General features: G+C 42.3%; 1 protein-coding gene across 2 annotated transcripts; it reads right to left on the reverse strand.

The window, feature by feature from the left end:
* Positions 1-12,753: 12,753 nt before the first annotated feature.
* Positions 12,754-18,180, reverse strand: LOC120670994. Of its 2 annotated transcripts, none has more exons than XM_039951187.1 (4): positions 17,860-18,180; positions 15,995-16,960; positions 13,484-13,559; positions 12,754-13,088 (listed from the first exon to the last, which is right to left on the reverse strand). In XM_039951187.1, exons 1-2 carry the CDS (start codon positions 18,160-18,162, stop codon positions 16,226-16,228), a joined length of 1,038 nt encoding a protein of 345 aa, XP_039807121.1. In that variant the 5' UTR covers positions 18,163-18,180; the 3' UTR covers positions 12,754-13,088; positions 13,484-13,559; positions 15,995-16,225. The 2 variants fall into 2 exon arrangements, with proteins under 2 accessions (XP_039807121.1, XP_039807120.1); XM_039951186.1 differs by having other exon boundaries at positions 12,754-13,093.
* Positions 18,181-19,418: the final 1,238 nt, after the last annotated feature.

Genomic DNA, 19,418 nt, shown 5'->3' on the forward strand with positions numbered 1-19,418 from the left:
GAAAGGTCCGCCATCTGAATCAAAACGATTCAAATGTGAGTTATATGATTATCTCAAGACTTCTCAAATAAAGCTTATAAGAAGACTGCGGAAAAATGTGATTCTGATTCAAAAGATTATATGGTTTCACAAGACTCAGGAAGTAAACAAACCAAAATTTGTACTGGTTCATCAGTTGAGATTCTTTGGAACGAAAAGATCATTATGACATCAAGATGGGGCTAAGGATGAAGGCATGATTCAATTCCATCTTTTGCATCCAAGAAAGTCTAAGTGTTTCAACAAACTTGCTCCTAACATCAAGTTTTAACTCAACTTATTGATTAATCATACTAAGACATATTCAAGAGGATCCACACTAGAAATTCCTTAAAAAGACTCATGTAACAAATTCAAATCCTAGGAATCAAATCAAACATTATCAAACTATGCATGCACGTTCTATTTGTCCTTACAAAATAAACAATTGCCAACTATTGTTGGGCTTACGCGGTTAGTATGGTGGCATAACATAGATACGTCTCTCCCTATAATATCTAGTCGATAAATGCTAACCGTTCTTAACTTATCGAATCGTGGTTAGTGTACCTGCAGAAGATTGACAGAACATATATATGCATTGAACATTTCATGCCAGCAGTCATGAAAGCGTTCCCATACATTACCGCTCACTATAGAAGCGGCATCCATGCGTCCAACACTGCATGGACAGTGCTCATACGCTACCGGGGCAACGTATTCACGGGGTACTTTTACTCCCAATATAATCAACCGATGGTCAGTATATTGGCAGCAGCTCAAGTAGGCCACTGCTTGAGCGCAGCGTTCGGTTCGCATCGCCGACGGGAAGGTCAGACTCCCTCAGCTGACTGAGTATACTTTACTCCCAATATAGTCAACTAATAGTTGGTATATTGACAGCACCTCAAGTAAGCCACCTAGTCACTCCCATAAATTCCCCTAGGGCTTTACATTCTAAGCACAATCCTTAACGAAACCAACATAGTTTTATAATACTTTGTTTTTCCAATTTTATACGGAAATCGATTTTTAAGGTTCCAAAACCTCTGGTGTATCCTTGCAGCTCTGATACTAGCTGTGGCAGAACCACCTGAATTATCCCGACTCAAGTGCGTTGGCCATCACCATAAAGGCAACAACGACTCAAATGCACTTCAAACGGAACAATTCTTGGTCTGTCGGGTAACGTCCCAATACAACCACCGGATCTCGGATTGAACAAGTATACCCCGCACGAAGGCGAGTCCAGAGATATTACAACCATAAATTTTACAACACAGGCATAGTAGTTATTACAACAAGTTCAAAGTATTATTACAGGTCCAAACTTAGTAAAACATTATACAAGACATAAGTTTAAAGTTCAGAGTTAAAGCAATGGAAAGAAAACACGACAGCTACAACACGTCGCAAAAGGATACCAAGCTAGCCCAAGCAAGGTATCACTCGTCGGGGTCATTGCCGGCCGGAGACGGATCCCACTCTACGGACCAGCCAGAGGGCAAAGAGCAGGGCCAAGTCAGACTAGCGGTCTGGTCCTCAAAACTCATACCTGAAATTGGATTCAATAGCAAGGCTGAGTATACTAATACTCAGCAAGACTTAACCATCAACGGATATACTTAGTCCACTTAACTAGACTATGCAGGGTTCTGTAAGGCTCAGGGTTTCCTTTTTGCTAAAAAGCAACAAAGAGTAGGTCCTTAATTTAAAATTTTAGTTTTCAATATTCTAGTTAATTAACCATTCTATATAAGCATCTAACTCTAATCAACCATGGTAGAACTTTAGTCAAACATGAAGATTGATCATAATAACATTACTCTTATTACTCTGTGTGGCAAAGGATCAAGTAGTCTTAATATCCGCGAGAGACGGACGATTCGAATCGGATTTCCAACCTTGCAAGGTAAACCTAACACACACATTTGGAACACCGTCGGGTCGTTCCGAAACAACCGTTGACCTTTCATTCCGGCTTGTGGATAGGGTCACTCTCCCTGACTATAGGGCACCAACTTCCTCCCTGTACCCGTGGTGTTGTGCAACATAAACATAAAAATCTATCTCTAAGAGAGAGTGAAAGGTATATCCACTCACCGGTCCGATCAGCTACTAGGCTTACCGCGTACCATATTTACAGCATGTGGCTAGTATGTTCAAACACTTAACCACCGCTACCACACACTGCGACCTTAGCAGAATTCATCGACACAGATGGGGTCTCACTCAAAGTCATGATATCGAACAGGACCCCGTTCGACGTCCATATAGTGATTGCAGATAAAAGAAAACAAGCAACTCCTATTAAGCTCGCGAGTGACAGGCAATCACTCGAATTTTACCGGTCCTATAAGCATAGCAATTACTCGAACTCAAGTCTAGTGTTCAGAACATAGGTTCCTAGGATCATGCATCTAGGTTTTCAATTCAAATCCTAAGAACTGTAAATGCACAAGTAAGTAGTATACAAAGTGCATAATTTGAAATACTGGGTTTATGTCCGGGGTTTGCCTTCACGGTAGTCACTAGCCAAATCAGCCTTGGGCTCTTCCGGACTTTGGCCCGGGTCTTCAGTCAGTGTAGTAGCATTCACCTGGGCTTTTTGATCACCTCCTTCGGATTCCGGGATCAGCTCGTACGTCCCGTCCGCTAGAACAGTCGTATCTATATGTGATGCAAGAAACGGTATTACAATCATACACATTTCGCGATAAAGTTGCGGTCTAACAACTAGCAAACATAACTTAGCATATGGTCAATTGTTTATAGAGTAGTTCTAATCTTAACTTTACTTCATAAAATGAACTGGGTGGCAGTTTTTTAAAAGCGAAATTAAATGCATGAAGTAATTTGACTATTTTAATTCATAAGTTAAGAACAGATTCTGTAGCTACAAAATTTATACAAGGTAGTACATCTAATCAGCAACTTGCAATAAAAAGTTTAGCTAAAAACTATAAGGCATGAATACATGAAATAAAATACTCAAAACAGATTATGTTTAAACAAAGATGAATTTCTACAGAACAAACTACAACACTTATGAAGCTCAAAATTTCTCAGAACAGGCATCATATGCTTATGAACGTCCTATAAATTTTTCAGAATTTATCTAGGCATAAAACGGAAGTAATAATTTTGACAAAATTAAACCACATATGGTAAAACTAATTAGTACAGAAAGTTCTATAACGTTTATAGATCCCAAATTTTACAGACATAAACATATGACCAAATTAGAGTTCCACAAATATTCTCAGATTTTTCTAAGAAGGAAACTATTTATTATAATTAAAGCCTACTTAACAAGCATTAAAGCAAAGATATAGTTAAACAAATCTTAAATTTCTCAAACTTGTGCAACAGCAAGCTTTTAGTGACATGCATGCATGGAAAAAGTCTCACACTCAGAACTTTCATATTTCTACCAGCATAAATACATTAGCAAAACTAGTAGATCTAGGAATTTTGAAACTTTGACCTAGTTAATGGAGTAAAAAAGGATTCAAATTTTTACCAGGTACTAGTAACACTGCAAGACACATTCTAGCCAAAAATCACAAGAAGTTACTGAGTAGATCTCCTAGAACATTTAAAGCCTATTTATTCTATTCTTTTTCTTGGATTAAAATGCAGACCAAAACTGAAGATGTATATGTAACAAAACTTGTAGGTCTTGTAACAAGGATTCCAAAACATTTGAATTTGTATTTTTCTAATTTTCTACAAATTTCTAGGCATTTTCAAGGTTCACTGATTTGAATTCTAGAGTTCATGTCGTTTTTACACTTGGACCCCTGGAATCAAGTTTCTAAATTACAAATAGGTCCTTTGCCGGGAAACAAGAACAGAGCCGCCGTTTCAGCTTGGATTCCGGTGAAGTTCGGCACCAGGGGTGAGGGGAAGGTGGGGGAAAACAATGAGGAGCTCGAGCCGTACCTTTTAGTGGCCCTGGCTCTGTGGGAGATGGTCGGAAGGGGACTCGTCGACGGCGAGCAGCGGCGATCGGTGTAGGGGAACGGCGGCGAGGATGCTCCGGCAGTCGAGGGTGGGAGAGGAGTGGCCGGGGAGCTGCGCGAGAGCGAGGTGGAGCTGGGGGTGGGGTCTACGCGGGTGGAGCGGCCGTTGAGCAGCGGGGCATCGGTGAGCTCAAGCTCGCCGGCGTTCGGGCGGGCGGTGGTGGCGTTCTGGAGGTTTGGGGCGGGGAGCTGGCGAGTGAACGGGGGTTTCCCTGGTGCTGAAGCGCGCGAGAGAAAGGGAGCCGGGGCTCTTCCCTGAGCTTACCATGGCGGCGGTGATGTGGCGGCCGCGGAGCACGACCGGGGTAGCGTGGCGAGGGAAAAGGGGCTCCAGCGTGGGTGGAGTGGGGCCAGGGGGTTGCGGGAGTGCCGCGTGTGGCGGTGGAGCAGCAGGAGGTGGCCTTCCAGCCTTCCAGAGCGGCGGCGGCGCCGCTCTGCACCGGCGGCAGAGGAAGCAGAGAGAGAGGAGGAAGATGACAGCTGGACCTGTTTGCAATTTCAAAAAAGTTTAGGGGTTCTACTGTAAAACAAAAATAACTCCTAAACTAGGGCTCAAATATAAAAGTGCCCAACATGAAAGTTGTTCAACTTTTCAAGATCTACAACTTTGATGTTGTGTAAAATTTGATTTGACCAAGGGTTGAAAGGTTATTTTGAAAACATAGAAAGGATTTTGAATTTAATGGACTTTCATCTTTTCCAAAGCAAATTCACCTTAATTTCAGACTAAAAAGTAAAATTTACTGCCATGTAATGATTACACTGAATTTTACAAAGAAACCCTCCACAAAAGCAACATTTGCCCACCCTATTCAAATTAAATTATAGGAAGGACCTTGCATCAATTCATATTTACACAATTAACCTTATATTTTTAAAATAAGACCGTTGTTCAAGCAATTTAAGCACATGATGCATAAAATAAATGCAGTTCTACTGTGCAGACACCTAGGGTGTCACATATCCCCTCTCCCGAGAGCTTATCTTCCCTTCCCTTCGGCTATAAATAGCCCGACCTGCCTTGAACTCTACATCCACCGCCGCCCTTTCTCTCCATGGCACCGCCGCCCGCCGGTCACCTGCGGAGCCGCGTCTCCTCCCACCCTCTGCCCAAAATGGGCACTCCACTAGCCTCACCAAGTCACAGTGAAGCTCTCACACTCAACCCCCTCCACTCCCCCTTGCCGGAGCGCCGCCCACCGCAGCTCAGTTCGCCGGCCGCCGCCTACTCTCGTCGCGCCGCCACCCTAGTTCATCTTAGCCCCACCCAAGCCCTTCTATAGGTGCGCACGAACTCCCTCTCCATTTTCCCCAACCCCCTCCTTCCTCTCCGGGCCTCGGCTCGCCGGAATCTGGCTCAGACCGCCCTCCCCTGCTCTCTATTCCGGTGAAGGACCCGATTGAAAGGTCTCTTTTGTTTCCAAGGACCCTAGTGCAAAACTAGGGACCCATCTGCAATATCTAAATTTTTGTTACCTTTCTGCAGTGAACTTTCAAAATTCATAACAATTTGTATAAAAATCCTAAAATAGCAAATAAATACTTTTTGGAATCCTTATTAAAATATCTATCTTTTGGAATCATAATATGACATGTTTTAGTTGAAAAGTTTTGCTGCAAAAATAGATTTATGTTTAATAGTATATAAAGGCTAAATGTTCTTACTTTTTGAATGATTGATGCTTGGAGTCAAATCATGCTTTGAAATTTTTATGGTAACAAATACATATGATTCTAGTGTTAGTGTAAAAATTTTGGCCCCATTACTTGACTTTTGCTTATTATTTCATGTGTTTTATTAAAACTGCTTAGAAATTCATGCTTAATTTATGTTTCATGTTCCCACAATATGATGCTTATGACCTTTGAATTTGAATAAAACTACTATGTGTTGTTTAGAGTAGTCAACTTTGTTGTTTAATGGAATATGTTATGTTTGTTTCTACTCCATAAATGACTGCCCAGTAAGTAGAAAATGAAATGATTGCTTTCTTGATTTGAGCTATTTTGAAAACCAACTATTTAGTGAAGGAAAGCTATACTTAAGCACTTCACTAATTTTGAGTATTGCATTGCATATAGAAATAATATCGCTAGTCGACGGAACGTACGAACTCATTCAAGAACCAGACGAGGATATTTCCGAAGCCCAAGTCAATGTTACGGAAGATAACGATGACCTGAACATGAATCCGGAGTCCGAAAGTGAGCTACATGAATTCCAACCAACATCGTGGAATTAACTGAAGTCCCGAATCCAGATTCGGAAGAGCTAACGCTTACTGACTCTATAGACTCTTCTAAAAGCAAGCCCCGGTGCATAATCCTATTATTTTATACAACTTTTAATATCTATTTTCTTGTGCATTTAAGTTATTGGAGTTGAATGAAAACCTTAGATGCATAATTCTAGGTACCTATTGTTTGAACACTAGAAATAGAGTTCGACTAGATGCTTTGCTAATATGACTGGTAAAAGTTGAGGGATTTCCTGTCTCTCGCGAGATTTATAGGAGTTGATTGTTTACTTTCTGCAATCACTATAAGGATCATGGACGGATTGGGTTACTAGTTTCATGGTTGTAATCCGTCTGTGTTGATAAAATTTGATAAGGCCGCAGTGTGTGGTAGTGTTGGTTAAGCATTTGAAAGTACTAGCCACATGTCGTAAATATGGTACGTGACAAGCCTAGTAACCAATCGGACCGGTAAGTGGACATACACCCCCACTCTGTCTTAGAATAAGATGGAAATTATGTTAAGTAGCGCTACAACTACGACTATGAGGGACGAGGAGTGGTGCCCTATAGTCGGGGAGAGTGGCCCTGATCCACGACCCGGAATGAGAAGCAAACGGTTGCTTGGGAGTGACTCAACAGTGCTCCAAACGTGTGTGTTAGGTTTATCTTGGAAGGATTGAAATTCGATTTGAACTGTTCCGCCTCTCAAGGATATTGAGACTGCTTAATCTCTTTGCCACATAGAGTAAGAAGTGAAACAAAGCTGATATTCAATATTGTTGGATGCAAATAATTTCTATACCATGCTTGTATAGATAGATGCAAACCTAGACTGGTTAATCCAACTAGAACCTGAAAGCTAAAACTTGAAATTAAGGACCTACTCTTTATTGCTTTTCAGCAAAAGAAACCCAAATCCTTCACAAACCTTGCATGTCTAGTTAACGGGCTATGTTATACACTTAGTCGGGTAAGCTTTGCTGAGTATTAGTATACTCAGTCTTGCTTGTGACTTTGTTTTCAGGTAACTCGGTGAGATTGATGTTATGTACGGGCTTCATCATGATGTCTTATACCGTTGTAATAGTTGTCTTTCTTTTAGAACTCTGAAGACCTTATCTACTTCAAATTTCTGAGGTACCTTATCTTGAATCCTCAAACTTAGTTTATGATAACTTTTTCTATTAAAGTTATATTATGGTTATTGTAATCTCTGAACTCACCTTTGAATGAGGTATGTTGTTTCGATCCGAAATCAAGTGGTTTCATCGGGATTTTACCCGACAGACTGTCAAATTACTCTGAATTAAGTGCGTATTAGCCATTTTAGTGGTATTAGTGATGGTTAACGCATTTGATCCAGATTAATTCTAGCGGTTCTGCCACACTCACCTTGGAGTGTTTCACAAATGTTGGTCCAGATTATTTCTCAGTGGAAGGAAGTGGAAGTGTTGGTTCTGAAATTTCACCAAACATTGAGTCTGCATCTTCCTCCTCATTTGTCTCATGCTGCTTGTAATCTCCAAAGTCCTGCAAAATGTTAGGCATACATGGCGGTACAACAAGACGCTGCTCCTCTATTTGTTGCTCTTCATTTTTGCAAATAGGTGCATGAAATAATTGTTTCTCTGCCATACAAGCAAGTTCAAATAATTGTGAAAGAGAAGTGTAATACTGATCATTAAGAACATTCTGAATTTTAGGTTGAAGCCCATGCAAAAATCTATTCTCAGTTGCTTCTACACATTCATCTATTTCATATCGTAACATTAAAGCTTTCATCTTTTCATAATATGACTTCACTGATTTGCTACCTTGTTGGAGAAACTGAAGTTCTTCAGACAAAACAGAGTGGTATGTAGGCACATATTCATATCTTAAAAGTTGTTTCAACATCATCCATGTTTTAGGTGACTCATAATTTTCACAACGAAACTGCCACCATGTTAAAGCATATCCTGTGAAAGCACTAGTGATGGCTCTAATTCGTTCATGTTCAGAAACATTATTGATTGAAAGCAATTCCTTCTCTACCTCAAGCTCCCACTTAGCATATTCAGAATAATTGCAATCACCATCAAAAGAAGGAATAGAAATATGAATTGTACCTCGTTTTACATGGTTTGGTGCTACAATGTTTGAAACGCCTTGAGTCATCATCTTTCTTCCATCTCTATTATTGTAACCTACCATTGTTAGTGGAAAACAAGAAAACACACAAATGTATATTTTCCTATAATCTACTAGGATGTGGTTATGCAAAAGGCACACACTCTCAAGCGTCTTACCAAGCTCTTACAAGGTTCTTACCAGCGCGAGCAGTGGATGGTACAACCGGTGGCTGGTTCGTGATACCTATGAGGAAGTGGTACCAAGATTGTAAGATCCTCTGGGTGTACTGATCTGAAGTGTATATGTGGAGCTTGGAAGGCACACAAAGGAACAAAAATATTTGTATGTGGCACACAAGTCAGTCACGGATAGCAATATTGAATAAATGTCGAAAGCACTTGTCCTAGTTGCTGGCCTATAGGTGTTCCTAGCACCAATTTGTGATAAAAAGAGAGAGAAATAAGTATGATAGGTAGCAACGAATAAGGACAAGGCAAAAGGCACCACAAACAAATAGAGCTATTGGCTATTGCTTATGTGCTCCTCTCTTCTTGTTTTTTTTTCATTCACTATTTTTCTTTTTTTTCTCAACCTTTTTTTTCTCTAATTCTTTTGATATATTTTTTTTTCCAGCAAGGAGCACACAAGAATAAACCACAAAAAATATGAGATCAATTGGATAAAAGATGTGGTCTATGCAAAATCAGGATTGTGCTCTCAAATGCATGCCAAACTTGTCGGCCCCGAAACTCAGTTTTCCTGATCGAATTTCGCAATTCTAATTTCTTCGAACCTATCAAGCCTAGGATGGAACAGATCTAAAATTTTCTGTAGTTCTCCATAGATATAAAGTTTGCACTTTTTCGAGTTCGGACACAAAAGTTATGACTATTTTATGGAAGACAGTCGAATCAGGATCTTATATGGACGAAAGATGTGGATCTTGTGGATGGTGATGGCAAGGCTTAATGGAAAACAAAGGGGGATCACAAAAATTAGACTGAAACACGATCTAAACCAGCAACAAGACCTTGACCTAGGACAAAAACTCAATACTACGAACTCTGAAACTGAATTATGCAAAGCTGTGGCGCGGATGGTTTTAGGTAGGAAACAAATATGGCGGTAGACTATGGGACGAAGGCGAAAACACTTGAACTAAAGGATAGATGTAAACATGACGGTATACTTGAAGCTTTGATACCAAATGATGGGGATGTGGGTTCCCGATCTTCTGTCAGGTTATGGATAAATCTCGTTGTAGGCGGAGCGATACACACCGATCCGGCTTCAGATCCTAAGACCCGAATCCAGCAATCTTAGCACCACAACTCCTCTGGTTATCAACCGTGTCACAAGCTGGTTGACCTCGCCAAGAAGGCTAATCCCTGCAAGTGCAACGAAGAACACAAGCAAGAACTTAAAAGAACACAGCTCAAATGAAGTGACTCTGCAGATGAATGATTAATCTCACAAGTTGGGGTTTCACAAACCGATGAACGGCGACAACTGTTCTTGACAGAATGAATCTAAGCAAAACCCAAAGTCTAATGATGGCAGTGGCAGCAGCTAATAAAGGGTTTAGGTCGTACAAGACCTCCCCTGGTCACACCCCTAATGGGCTCAACTCGATACATGGCCCAAAGACCAAAAAACGGTGATGCAACACCGAGACAGATTCTGGATGTCTTCTTGTTTCGAAGATTCCTGTCGACTCCAGACGAATTTGGTCCTGATACTGGTTCCATTGGAAGCGTCTTGGAATTATATTTCTAACCATATAAAGTGCACACAAATCCGAGTCCGTATGCAACCGTGGCGCCCGTTTTAGTGCAGACTACTCTTGGACTCCGAAACGGACTTGAAGTGGAATTCGATTGGGCCTCCAACTTGGGTTGGACGCCCTTGCTAGCCTCCTAAGGAGGTGGCCAAGGTAGAGGACATCCAAAGACCTTCTTGATGTGTTCTCCAACTTCATGGGGTGTGCTCCAACTTGGGCCAGGGTCCCAATTATGAATAACAAGCCCGTGACGATGACATAGCAATTTTGATGGACTTGCACCTTATAAGCAATGGTCATATCCGAAGGTGTCATGTCCTCATCATCATCGGAGCAGGACTAGGTGACAAATAGGAACTCGAGCTCGTCAGTTTCCTTAGGGCCAACCGAGATGTATTCGCGTGGAAACTAGCGGATATGCCAGGGTTGCCTAAGGAGTTGATCGAGCATGCCTTGAAAGTCGACCCTAAAGCCATACCAAAGAAGCAACGGCTACGGCGTTTCTCACCGGACAAGCGAGAAGCCATCAAGAAAGAACTGGCCAAGCTACTCGCAGCAGGGTTCATCAAGAAAGTTTACCATCCCAAATGGTTGGCTAACCCTGTGCTCGTCCAAAAGAAAAACAACAACAAGTGGAGGATGTGCGTCGACTACACCGATCTAAACAAGCATTGCCCAAAGGATCCTTTCGGACTACCACACATTGATAAAGTAATCGATTCAACAGCAGGATGTGTTCTGTTATCCTTCCTCAACTGCTACTCAGGGTACCACCAGATCGCCCTGAAAGAAGAAGACCAAATTAAGACAGCCTTTATCACCCCTTACGGGGCATACACCTACAAGACCATGTCGTTCGGGTTGAAGAACGCTGGTGCTACCTACCAGCGCGCGATATAGCTATGCTTCGCCGATCAGCTACATCGCAATGTTGAAGCCTATGTTGATGACGTTGTGGTCAAAACCAAGATCCAGGATCAATTTATCACTGACTTGGAAGAGACCTTCAACAGCCTCCGGAAATTTCGCTGGAATCTCAACCCAACTAAGTGTGTCTTTGGCGTACCATCTGGAAAACTACTCGGATTCATCGTCAGTAACCGAGGAATTGAAGCCAACCCAGAGAAGATCAACGCCATCATGGCCATGGATGCTCCAGCTACCATCAAGGACATCCAGAAGCTTACGGGCTGCATGGCAGCCTTGAACAGATTCTTGTCTAGACTTGGCGAACGGGGCTTACCATTCTTCAAGCTCCTGAAGTGACAAGATAAATTCGAGTGGACTACAGAAGCCGCGGAAGCACTCGAAAACCTCAAGCATCATCTCCAGTCACCGCCTATTCTGACAGCCCTATTACCCGTCGAGAAACTACTCCTCTACGTCGCTACAACTACTCACGTAGTCAGTACGGCGATAGTAGTCGAACGACCAGAGGAAGGCCATGCTTACGGGATATCTGACTTCCCATTGGGGGATATACTCCACAATCGGGATGCCACTAGACGAATTTCAAAGTGGGCAGTTGAACTGGGAGCCTTGGAAATCAACTTCAAGCCAAGAACAGCAATCAAGTCACAGGCAATAGACGACTTCTTAGCCGAATGGCGGGAAAATCAGATCCCAGCACCTCATAACGTTCCAAAGCATTGGGTAATGTACTTTGACGGTTCACTCAAGCTTGACGGAGGCGGCGCGGGAGTTTTATTCATCTCCCCCAAGGGAGAGCAACTAAAGTATGTGTTCCAAATCTTGTTCAAGGTTTCCAACAATGAAGCTGAATATGAGGCACTGCTACACGGTCTTCGACTAGCGGTCTCCCTCGGCATGAAGCGACTACTCGTTTACGGCGATTCTCTACTCGTCGTCCCACAAGTCAATAAAGAGTGGGACATCAACAAGGATACCAGGGACGCATACATTGAAGAAATCAGAAAACTCGAAAATAAGTTCTCAGAGTTGGAGATCCATCACGTCGATCGTGACAACAATGTGGGAGCTGATGTCCTTTCCAAACTTGGCTCTACTCGAGCAGCTGTTCCACCGGGAGTCTTTGTCCATGAACTTCATAACCCATCAGTCAAGGTACAAAGCCAATAAGTCACTGACACGGAGGCTCCTGCCCCAGTCAGAGAAGTACTGATGATCGAAGAAGATTGGCGGACTCAATTTATTGACTTCATCAAGAAGTTCAAGCTTCCACCACATGTCAATCCTAAAAGTGCTGAAGCTACCCGCATCACCAGGCACAGCAAGGGTTTCGTCATGATTGGCAACAACCTATACAAGCGCTCCGCTTCAGGCATCCTCATGAAGTGGGTTGCCCTTGAAGAAGGCAAAGACATCCTCCGAGAAATACATGGAGTTTGCGGCAACCACGCGGCTATTCATGGGCGTGGTTGAACCTTGGTGCGACCCGCAATCGATCCATCGATCCATATGTTGTGTGGAGGAGAACCGGTCTATCCATTTTAGTTAGTTGCTGACCCGTGGTGCCCCAATGGATATTACGGATCGACCTGGCTTAGATTATGCTTGCTGCTGCTTGCGAGCGTGGCCAACATGCTGCTGCTTCAAAAATTCAAATGCATCTATTATATTCCTGTGTCCACAAGTCTCACGCTCTACTTCGTTCGTGAAATATGCAACGGTGCCATGAGAACATGCTAGCTAACAGCTTACTAGATATACTGAACGCTAATAAGATTAATTGTGCTACGTAAATATAAAGGCTGTCTAATCCAACCTGACCTGCTTCCAGCAACCATCAAAGTACAAGATCAGAAACAACAACGACACTATTTCCGAACAGTTAACATTCAGAAAAGATCAGATAGCAAGTGCCACTTGCAGTTGTCTAAACAAAAGCAGCAGATTTCGAAACTCCAATAGGGAGAGGTTTGTGTTGAAGCTCTGCACTGCAACAAGCAAATAGATCGTTCTAATCAGTCTATGATTATTAGTGATAAAATAAAACTGGAAAAGTGTGTCCGAGTTACAGAAATGTATAGACAAGCACCAATCAACTAAGAAATTTCATTCTAGCAGAAGTATACATATGACCTGAAAATAAGAGACTATCTCAAAAGGCAACAAGTACCAGTAGAAACACAACTACTAGGAACTCTAAAAGTTCCCACGAAATACATATGAACTGAAAATAAGAACAGCTAGCTGCCTAGCAGGCAAAGCAAGGGCAGGCAAAGCTAGTTGGCTAGAAGACCAAGAATATCATGCTCCAACCACAGCCATCCTCAAAAAATGAATAGAAACTCTGATGACCAGAAAAATATTTCAGATATTAGTACCTTTAAGCATGTCATTCTTCTGGATCAGGTACCTCGACAAAATTCTCAATTCCTCCCATGCAAAATTTTGATGAACCTATCAAAGTTATGTTGAAGTCAGATCTGAAAAATCTTTTTTCTATTCCAAATCATACAAAACTAAGAACTGGAAAGAGAGTGTACCCAGGGCCGGCCTTGGGCCAGTGCTAGCGGTGCGACCGCACCGGGCCTCCGAAAGTAGGGGCCCTCCAAAATTTAGTATGCTAATAGGCCTCACAAGTATTAATAAAGCCCAGTTACAAATTAGTCACAAGTCACGGACAGCAGGCCTGTTAAGAGGAAGACCAAACGATCGACGACTCCGCCGTCCGTCCGGCTGCCCGCCTGGTTGCCTTGCCGCCTGCGGTCCTGCGCTCATCGACTCCTTCCTGACGCGACTCGCGAGACGCTAGCCGCCGGCCGCAACGCAATCTGCAGATCGTGGACGCTGCTAGCTTGTGCCAATGCCAATTTGCCATTGCCGATAAGATCAAGGTTCAAAATCTTCCTCAATCACCTTCCCTTGTCTATTTTCTCCTAACAGTAGGGTTAGATATACTCAAACTAATTTCGATTTTTATATCAATGATAGTTTTCTTTTCAGTTTGTAGGCAGAATTGTTGTCACCCAATCGAATCACATGTCTTCCAATAGAAAGTTTGCATCCGGCAGTGAGAAAAGAAGAAAAAAGAAACGTCAAGATGAGTTGATTGAATCACAAAAAGGTGCTATGGACAGATTTATTCAGAAAAAGACACCAGGCCCTTCAAGGAACACTGAGGAGTTGGCAATAGTTATTGTGGAGCAGCAAGATGAGGGGATTTCACAAGAAAATATGAACATCAGTGACGATGATAACAATGTAAGTCGTGAGAATTCTCCTGTCACAGATCATGAAGAACTAGTTTTCTCTATTGATATTTATGATCCTAGAAATTGGGGAAATCTGGATAACAAAGCAAGGGATATATTAGTGGAAAAAGGACCTATAAGAGAACAAAATATTGTATTCCCTAAAGATGGCAGATCTAGACATTTTTCATATGCTTATTATGACAAAGTGATGGAGAATGGAGAGGTACATGACAGAAAATGGTTGGTTTATTCTAAGCATGACAACAAAGTGCTCTGCTTCTGTTGTAAGATTTTCAAGTCTAATAATATGAAGAGTGCTTTAGCATATGATGGATTGAATGATTGGGTACATCTGAGTGAGAGGTTGAAAGAACATGAAAAAAGTGTCGAGCATATCATTAGCATGAACTCTTGGTATGAGTTACGAACCAGACTGAGCAAAGATCAGACAATTGATGAAGAAATGCAGGAACTAATTAAAAAGGAGAAAGAGCACATGAAGAAAGTTTTATTCAGATTAGTCGCCATTGTGAAGTTTCTTGGTAAGCGTAATTTGGCTTTTAGAGGATCCAGTGAGCAGCTCTACAAAGAGTGATGCCAAAAATTTGTTTGACTTACTTGGTAATTTTGAGTTTATACTTGGCATGGTTATTTGGCATGACATCTTATTTGCTATTGATACTGTGAGCAAGAAGCTGCAATCAGCATCAATGTGTCTTGACTCCGCCTTGCAGCAAATTGAAGGTATAATGCAATATTTTAATAACTACAGAAATGAAGGGTTCGAATCTAGCTTGAAAATTGCAAAAAAATCTTGCAACTGAAATGGGTGTAGAGCCAACCTTTCCGTTGAAACGCAAAGTTACCAGAAAGAAACATTTTGATGAATCCGAATGCAGTGATGAAGCAATATTGCAAGCTGAGAAGGCTTTTGAAGTTAATTACTTTTTGGTCATGGTTGATATGGCGACAACCTCATTGAAAACAAGATTTGAAGAACTCCAAGTATTTAAGAAAATATTTGGATTTTTACTAAGCTCGAGAAACTTGACATCATTGGATGATATGAAACTAACAGATTGTTGTACTACTTTTGCCAAAACTTTCTCTTCAGATGATTCGTGTGATGTGGATTTACATGATCTTATATTTGAATTAAAGGTTTTGCAGCTGACTTTGCCGGATAGACAAATGTCTGCTATGGAGATTTTTGAGTTTGTTAAAGAAATGGACAGCTATCCCAATGTGTCTATTGCTTATCGAATATTGTTTACTACGCCGGTAACTGTCGCATCAGCTGAAAGAAGCTTTTCAAAGTTGAAGTTATTGAGAAACTATTTGAGGTCAGTGATGTCTCAAGAAAGGTTAAATGGTTTGGCTACTTTGTGCATTGAGAAGAGGCTGCTGGATGAGATAGATATTGACACTATCATCACTGATTTTGCATCGAGAACTGTTAGAAGAAATTGTTTTAAATAATCTAGAGATATTTCTCCTTTGTATTTAAACTTATTAGTGTGAGATTCGTTAATGGCACTAAATTTTTCAATATTATTTTGTATCTTTATGGTGAATGGGGGCCTCCATTTTTTGTTCCGCACCGGGCCACAAAAATGTCAGGGCCGGCCCTGAGTGTACCCGAGGCCCGCAACCAATCTTGTAAGCATATCAATGCTTCCACATTCTTTGGAGTTAACCGGCTTCTAAAATATGATATTATTCTTCTTCCCATACTGAAAGCTGACTCGGATGTGACTGTTGATGCAAGAACAACTAAGACATCCCGAGCCATATGAGAAAGAGTGGGATACTCAACTGAGTTACTCTTCCACCAAGCGAGTATGAGAAAGAGTGGGATACTCAACTGAGTTACTCAACTGAAATGGTCCTCCTTGAGATCATTCTGAAAACAGGGTTGAGGCTGGAGACAAACCTTCGAAAGCCTTCATAGTCAACAATGGATAGTGGTAGCCCATGAAGGGAGATCATCTGGGATAACTCGTTCCTAGATACTTCTTGACTGAACTTCCAATTGTCCAAAGAAACTCCTTCAGGAGACATGACAGCTGACCTAAGCTGACAGGCCATATTTGTCACACTTTTCCTAACCTTGCATCTCTTCAAATGAGTGATCATAGCACTAGTTCCTGCACCTCGCTTAGCGGTAATCTCAGCACTGCAGTGATTGCATTGTCCTTTAGTAACAATACCAGCCACACGGATTTTGCTGAACTCATTCCAAACCTTAGATCTAAATTGCCTATTTTCCTCACCATGTAAGAAGCGACTAACCATTCCTGGTTCAATTCGACCCTCAACACATCCAGGCCTATTTTCTTCATCCATCTCCTCATCCTCCCAACCATTTCCATAGTCCTCATCTTCCCAACCATCACCAGAGTCATGATTCTCTCCATCACCAACATGCTCACTGTCACCATTTGGCTGTAATGCATTGCTGGTCTGAATTTGTTCAACTTCCGAAGCATTGGTATTGAGCTCTACTCCTTCAACTAGTGGAGTACTAGTTGGCTGTGGAGTTCTCTTCCACTTTCTACCACTATCGGACTGCGCTTCTCCTTGGACGTATGGCACATCCATTATCTGCACAAACATGAAACATTAGTCAAAATTATAGCACTGCATTATTGCAGTAGGCCAAAAGTAAGCAAGCAAAATGGAATGGCTCCTCTGTTTTTCTCTAGCTGGCAATCGAAAGAACATGCAAAATGTTTCAGAAATTATACAATTATTTAAGCATGTCATTCTAAGATATTTCCATATATCATCTGCTATCCTATCACTACATCTGTTCCATTACACCGTATTCAGCACTTCCGTCATTGTTGATTCATTTTTCAAATGAATTTGATATGAATGATGTGATTAATTTAGACCCTGAAGATGGCTCATCAGGAAAAAAAAACTCAGCTCAGAATTACTAGCTCACATTTCTTGATTAGGCTACAACCACGATTCAGGACCACAAAAAGCAATGCAGTACCATCAGAACTAATACTAGAAAACTACAGCGTGTCATTCTTGTGCAAGCTGCAACATGTTCATAACTAATACTGAAACCCATAATTAGCTGATCAGAACAAATAAGAATCAGCTCTGCATGCACACAATTAGATATCATTAGCAGGCATACAATTAATTACAGCAAGTCGTGCATGCTAGTGGCCATCCTGCAGATTAACTTGCTCATTTTGCAGAAACTAGGGAGGATTCGAAGGAATGTAATTCAAAGAAACTGCAGATTAACATCGTAACTACCATGATTTTGTTCTTAAGCTTTGAAATAATATTATACTTGGAGCATTATTTATACAACAAGGAGATGGTTGAGAGAGAGAGAGAGAGCTGGAAGAAAGAGAGAGGGACATCTGATTACCTGGCATGGCAAAATGCATCAAAACGAGACCATCATCGCTAATCAGACCAAGGACCAGAAGCTACGAGAGAGGAACTGATCGTGCAAAAGAGGATTGGCTCGCTACCTGGATGCGGGAGGGAGATGAACGACGACGGCGGAGAAGATCAGACGAGACGAGCACCACGCTGCCCCCTCGTAGCGGCGACGGTGGATCCTGAACTGAGGGAGCGGCCCACCCGGCGCTGCGTGTGGGGAGCGGCGGCGTTACGGCTGGTAGGCGGCAGGCTGCTCGTCGTGCGAGGCGCCTTCGCCGGCACAGCTCACGACCTCGCTGAGGCGGCGTCGAAAGGGAGTCGCGAGTGTGGGTCGGACCACTGGACCCTAGGGTTCGAGTGAATCCGATCCATGGGCCCAGGCCAAGTTTCATGGTTCGAAAAGGAGCCCATTAGGATCATTTTCGTGGGCCGGGTCGGCAAACCGCCGGGTCGACCCGCACCACCCCCTTAGTACACGCGACATCAAGGACACTGGTCGGCAAAGCTTACAGACCAGGTTTTTTTTGGCCAACAGCTATTTCAGACGCAGAAGACCTTGTCGGATGATGCCCTAGCTGCCAATTCTTCGGCAAAAGACCCACGTCCCAGCACATAATCTGATAACAATCCCTCCATCATGGCTGTTCGCCTGTTGGAGTTTGGACATGATCGGACCATTAACCGTCGCTCCAGGAGGATTCAATCATGTGCTGGTAGCAGTCGACAAGTTCACCAAGTGGATCGAGTACAAGCCCATTGTCAAGATCTCATCAGACAGAGCAGTGGACTTCATCTCCGACATTATCCATCGATTTGGTTTTCCTCACACCATTATTACAGATCTTGGCTCCAACTTCACGTCACAATCTTTTTAGGATTTCTGTGACAACTCCTACATTGAGGTCAAATATGCTTCAGTAGCTCATCCTCGGGCAAATGGACAAGTTCAGCGCATCAATGGTTTAGTACTCGATGGTTTGAAGAAAAGACTCTATGATGCCAATACTAAGAAAGGTGGCAAATGGATTCAAGAACTACCTCATGTAGTTTGGGGGCTGCGAACCCAACCTAGCAAAGCAACTGGACAATCAACTTTCTTCCTCACCTATGGGTCAGAGGCTATACTACCCGCTGATATCATGTGGAGATCCCCAAGAGTAGAAGCCTATCAAGAAGGAGAAGCAGATGAAGCTCGACAACTTGAGTTAGATTCAGTCGAAGAGGCCAGAGTCAACGCCTTAACTCAATCGGCTAGATATCTTCAAGGAGTCAGACATTGGAGATCTGGTACTTTGCCGGATTCAGGATGTGACAGGACTGCACAAGTTCAATTCCAGATGGGAAGGTCACTTCATCATAACTAAGGTTACAAGACCAGGTTCATACAGAATCACTGATGTAGATGGCAATGAGGTACCAAATTCCTGAAACATCGAACACTTGCGCAAGTTTTATCCTTGATCCAAACAGCTTAGAGGTGTAGATGATTTCTTTAATAAAGTGAGGATCTTTATTGGGATATCGACTACATTAAAGGCAATCTGACAACATCACCAGTTCAGGATAGCTTACACAGTTCTCCATCAGGACAACTATACAAGCCGCATCATTTCCCTTAATATAAGGGCACAACCTACTCGCCTAGCTC

The sequence above is a fragment of the Panicum virgatum genome, chromosome 4N, assembly GCF_016808335.1.
Source record: "Panicum virgatum strain AP13 chromosome 4N, P.virgatum_v5, whole genome shotgun sequence".
Taxonomy (NCBI): Eukaryota; Viridiplantae; Streptophyta; class Magnoliopsida; order Poales; family Poaceae; genus Panicum; species Panicum virgatum.

Excerpts from the sequence above, each read along its gene's own strand:
- LOC120670994 (XM_039951187.1), bottom strand. The coding sequence starts at position 18,162 with ATGAAACTTGGCCTGGGCCCATGGATCGGATTCACTCGAACCCTAGGG. Across the intron at positions 16,961-17,859 it reads CATCTCCCTCCCGCATCCAG|ATAATGGATGTGCCATACGT; the intron begins GTAGCGAGCCAA and ends ATGTTTGTGCAG.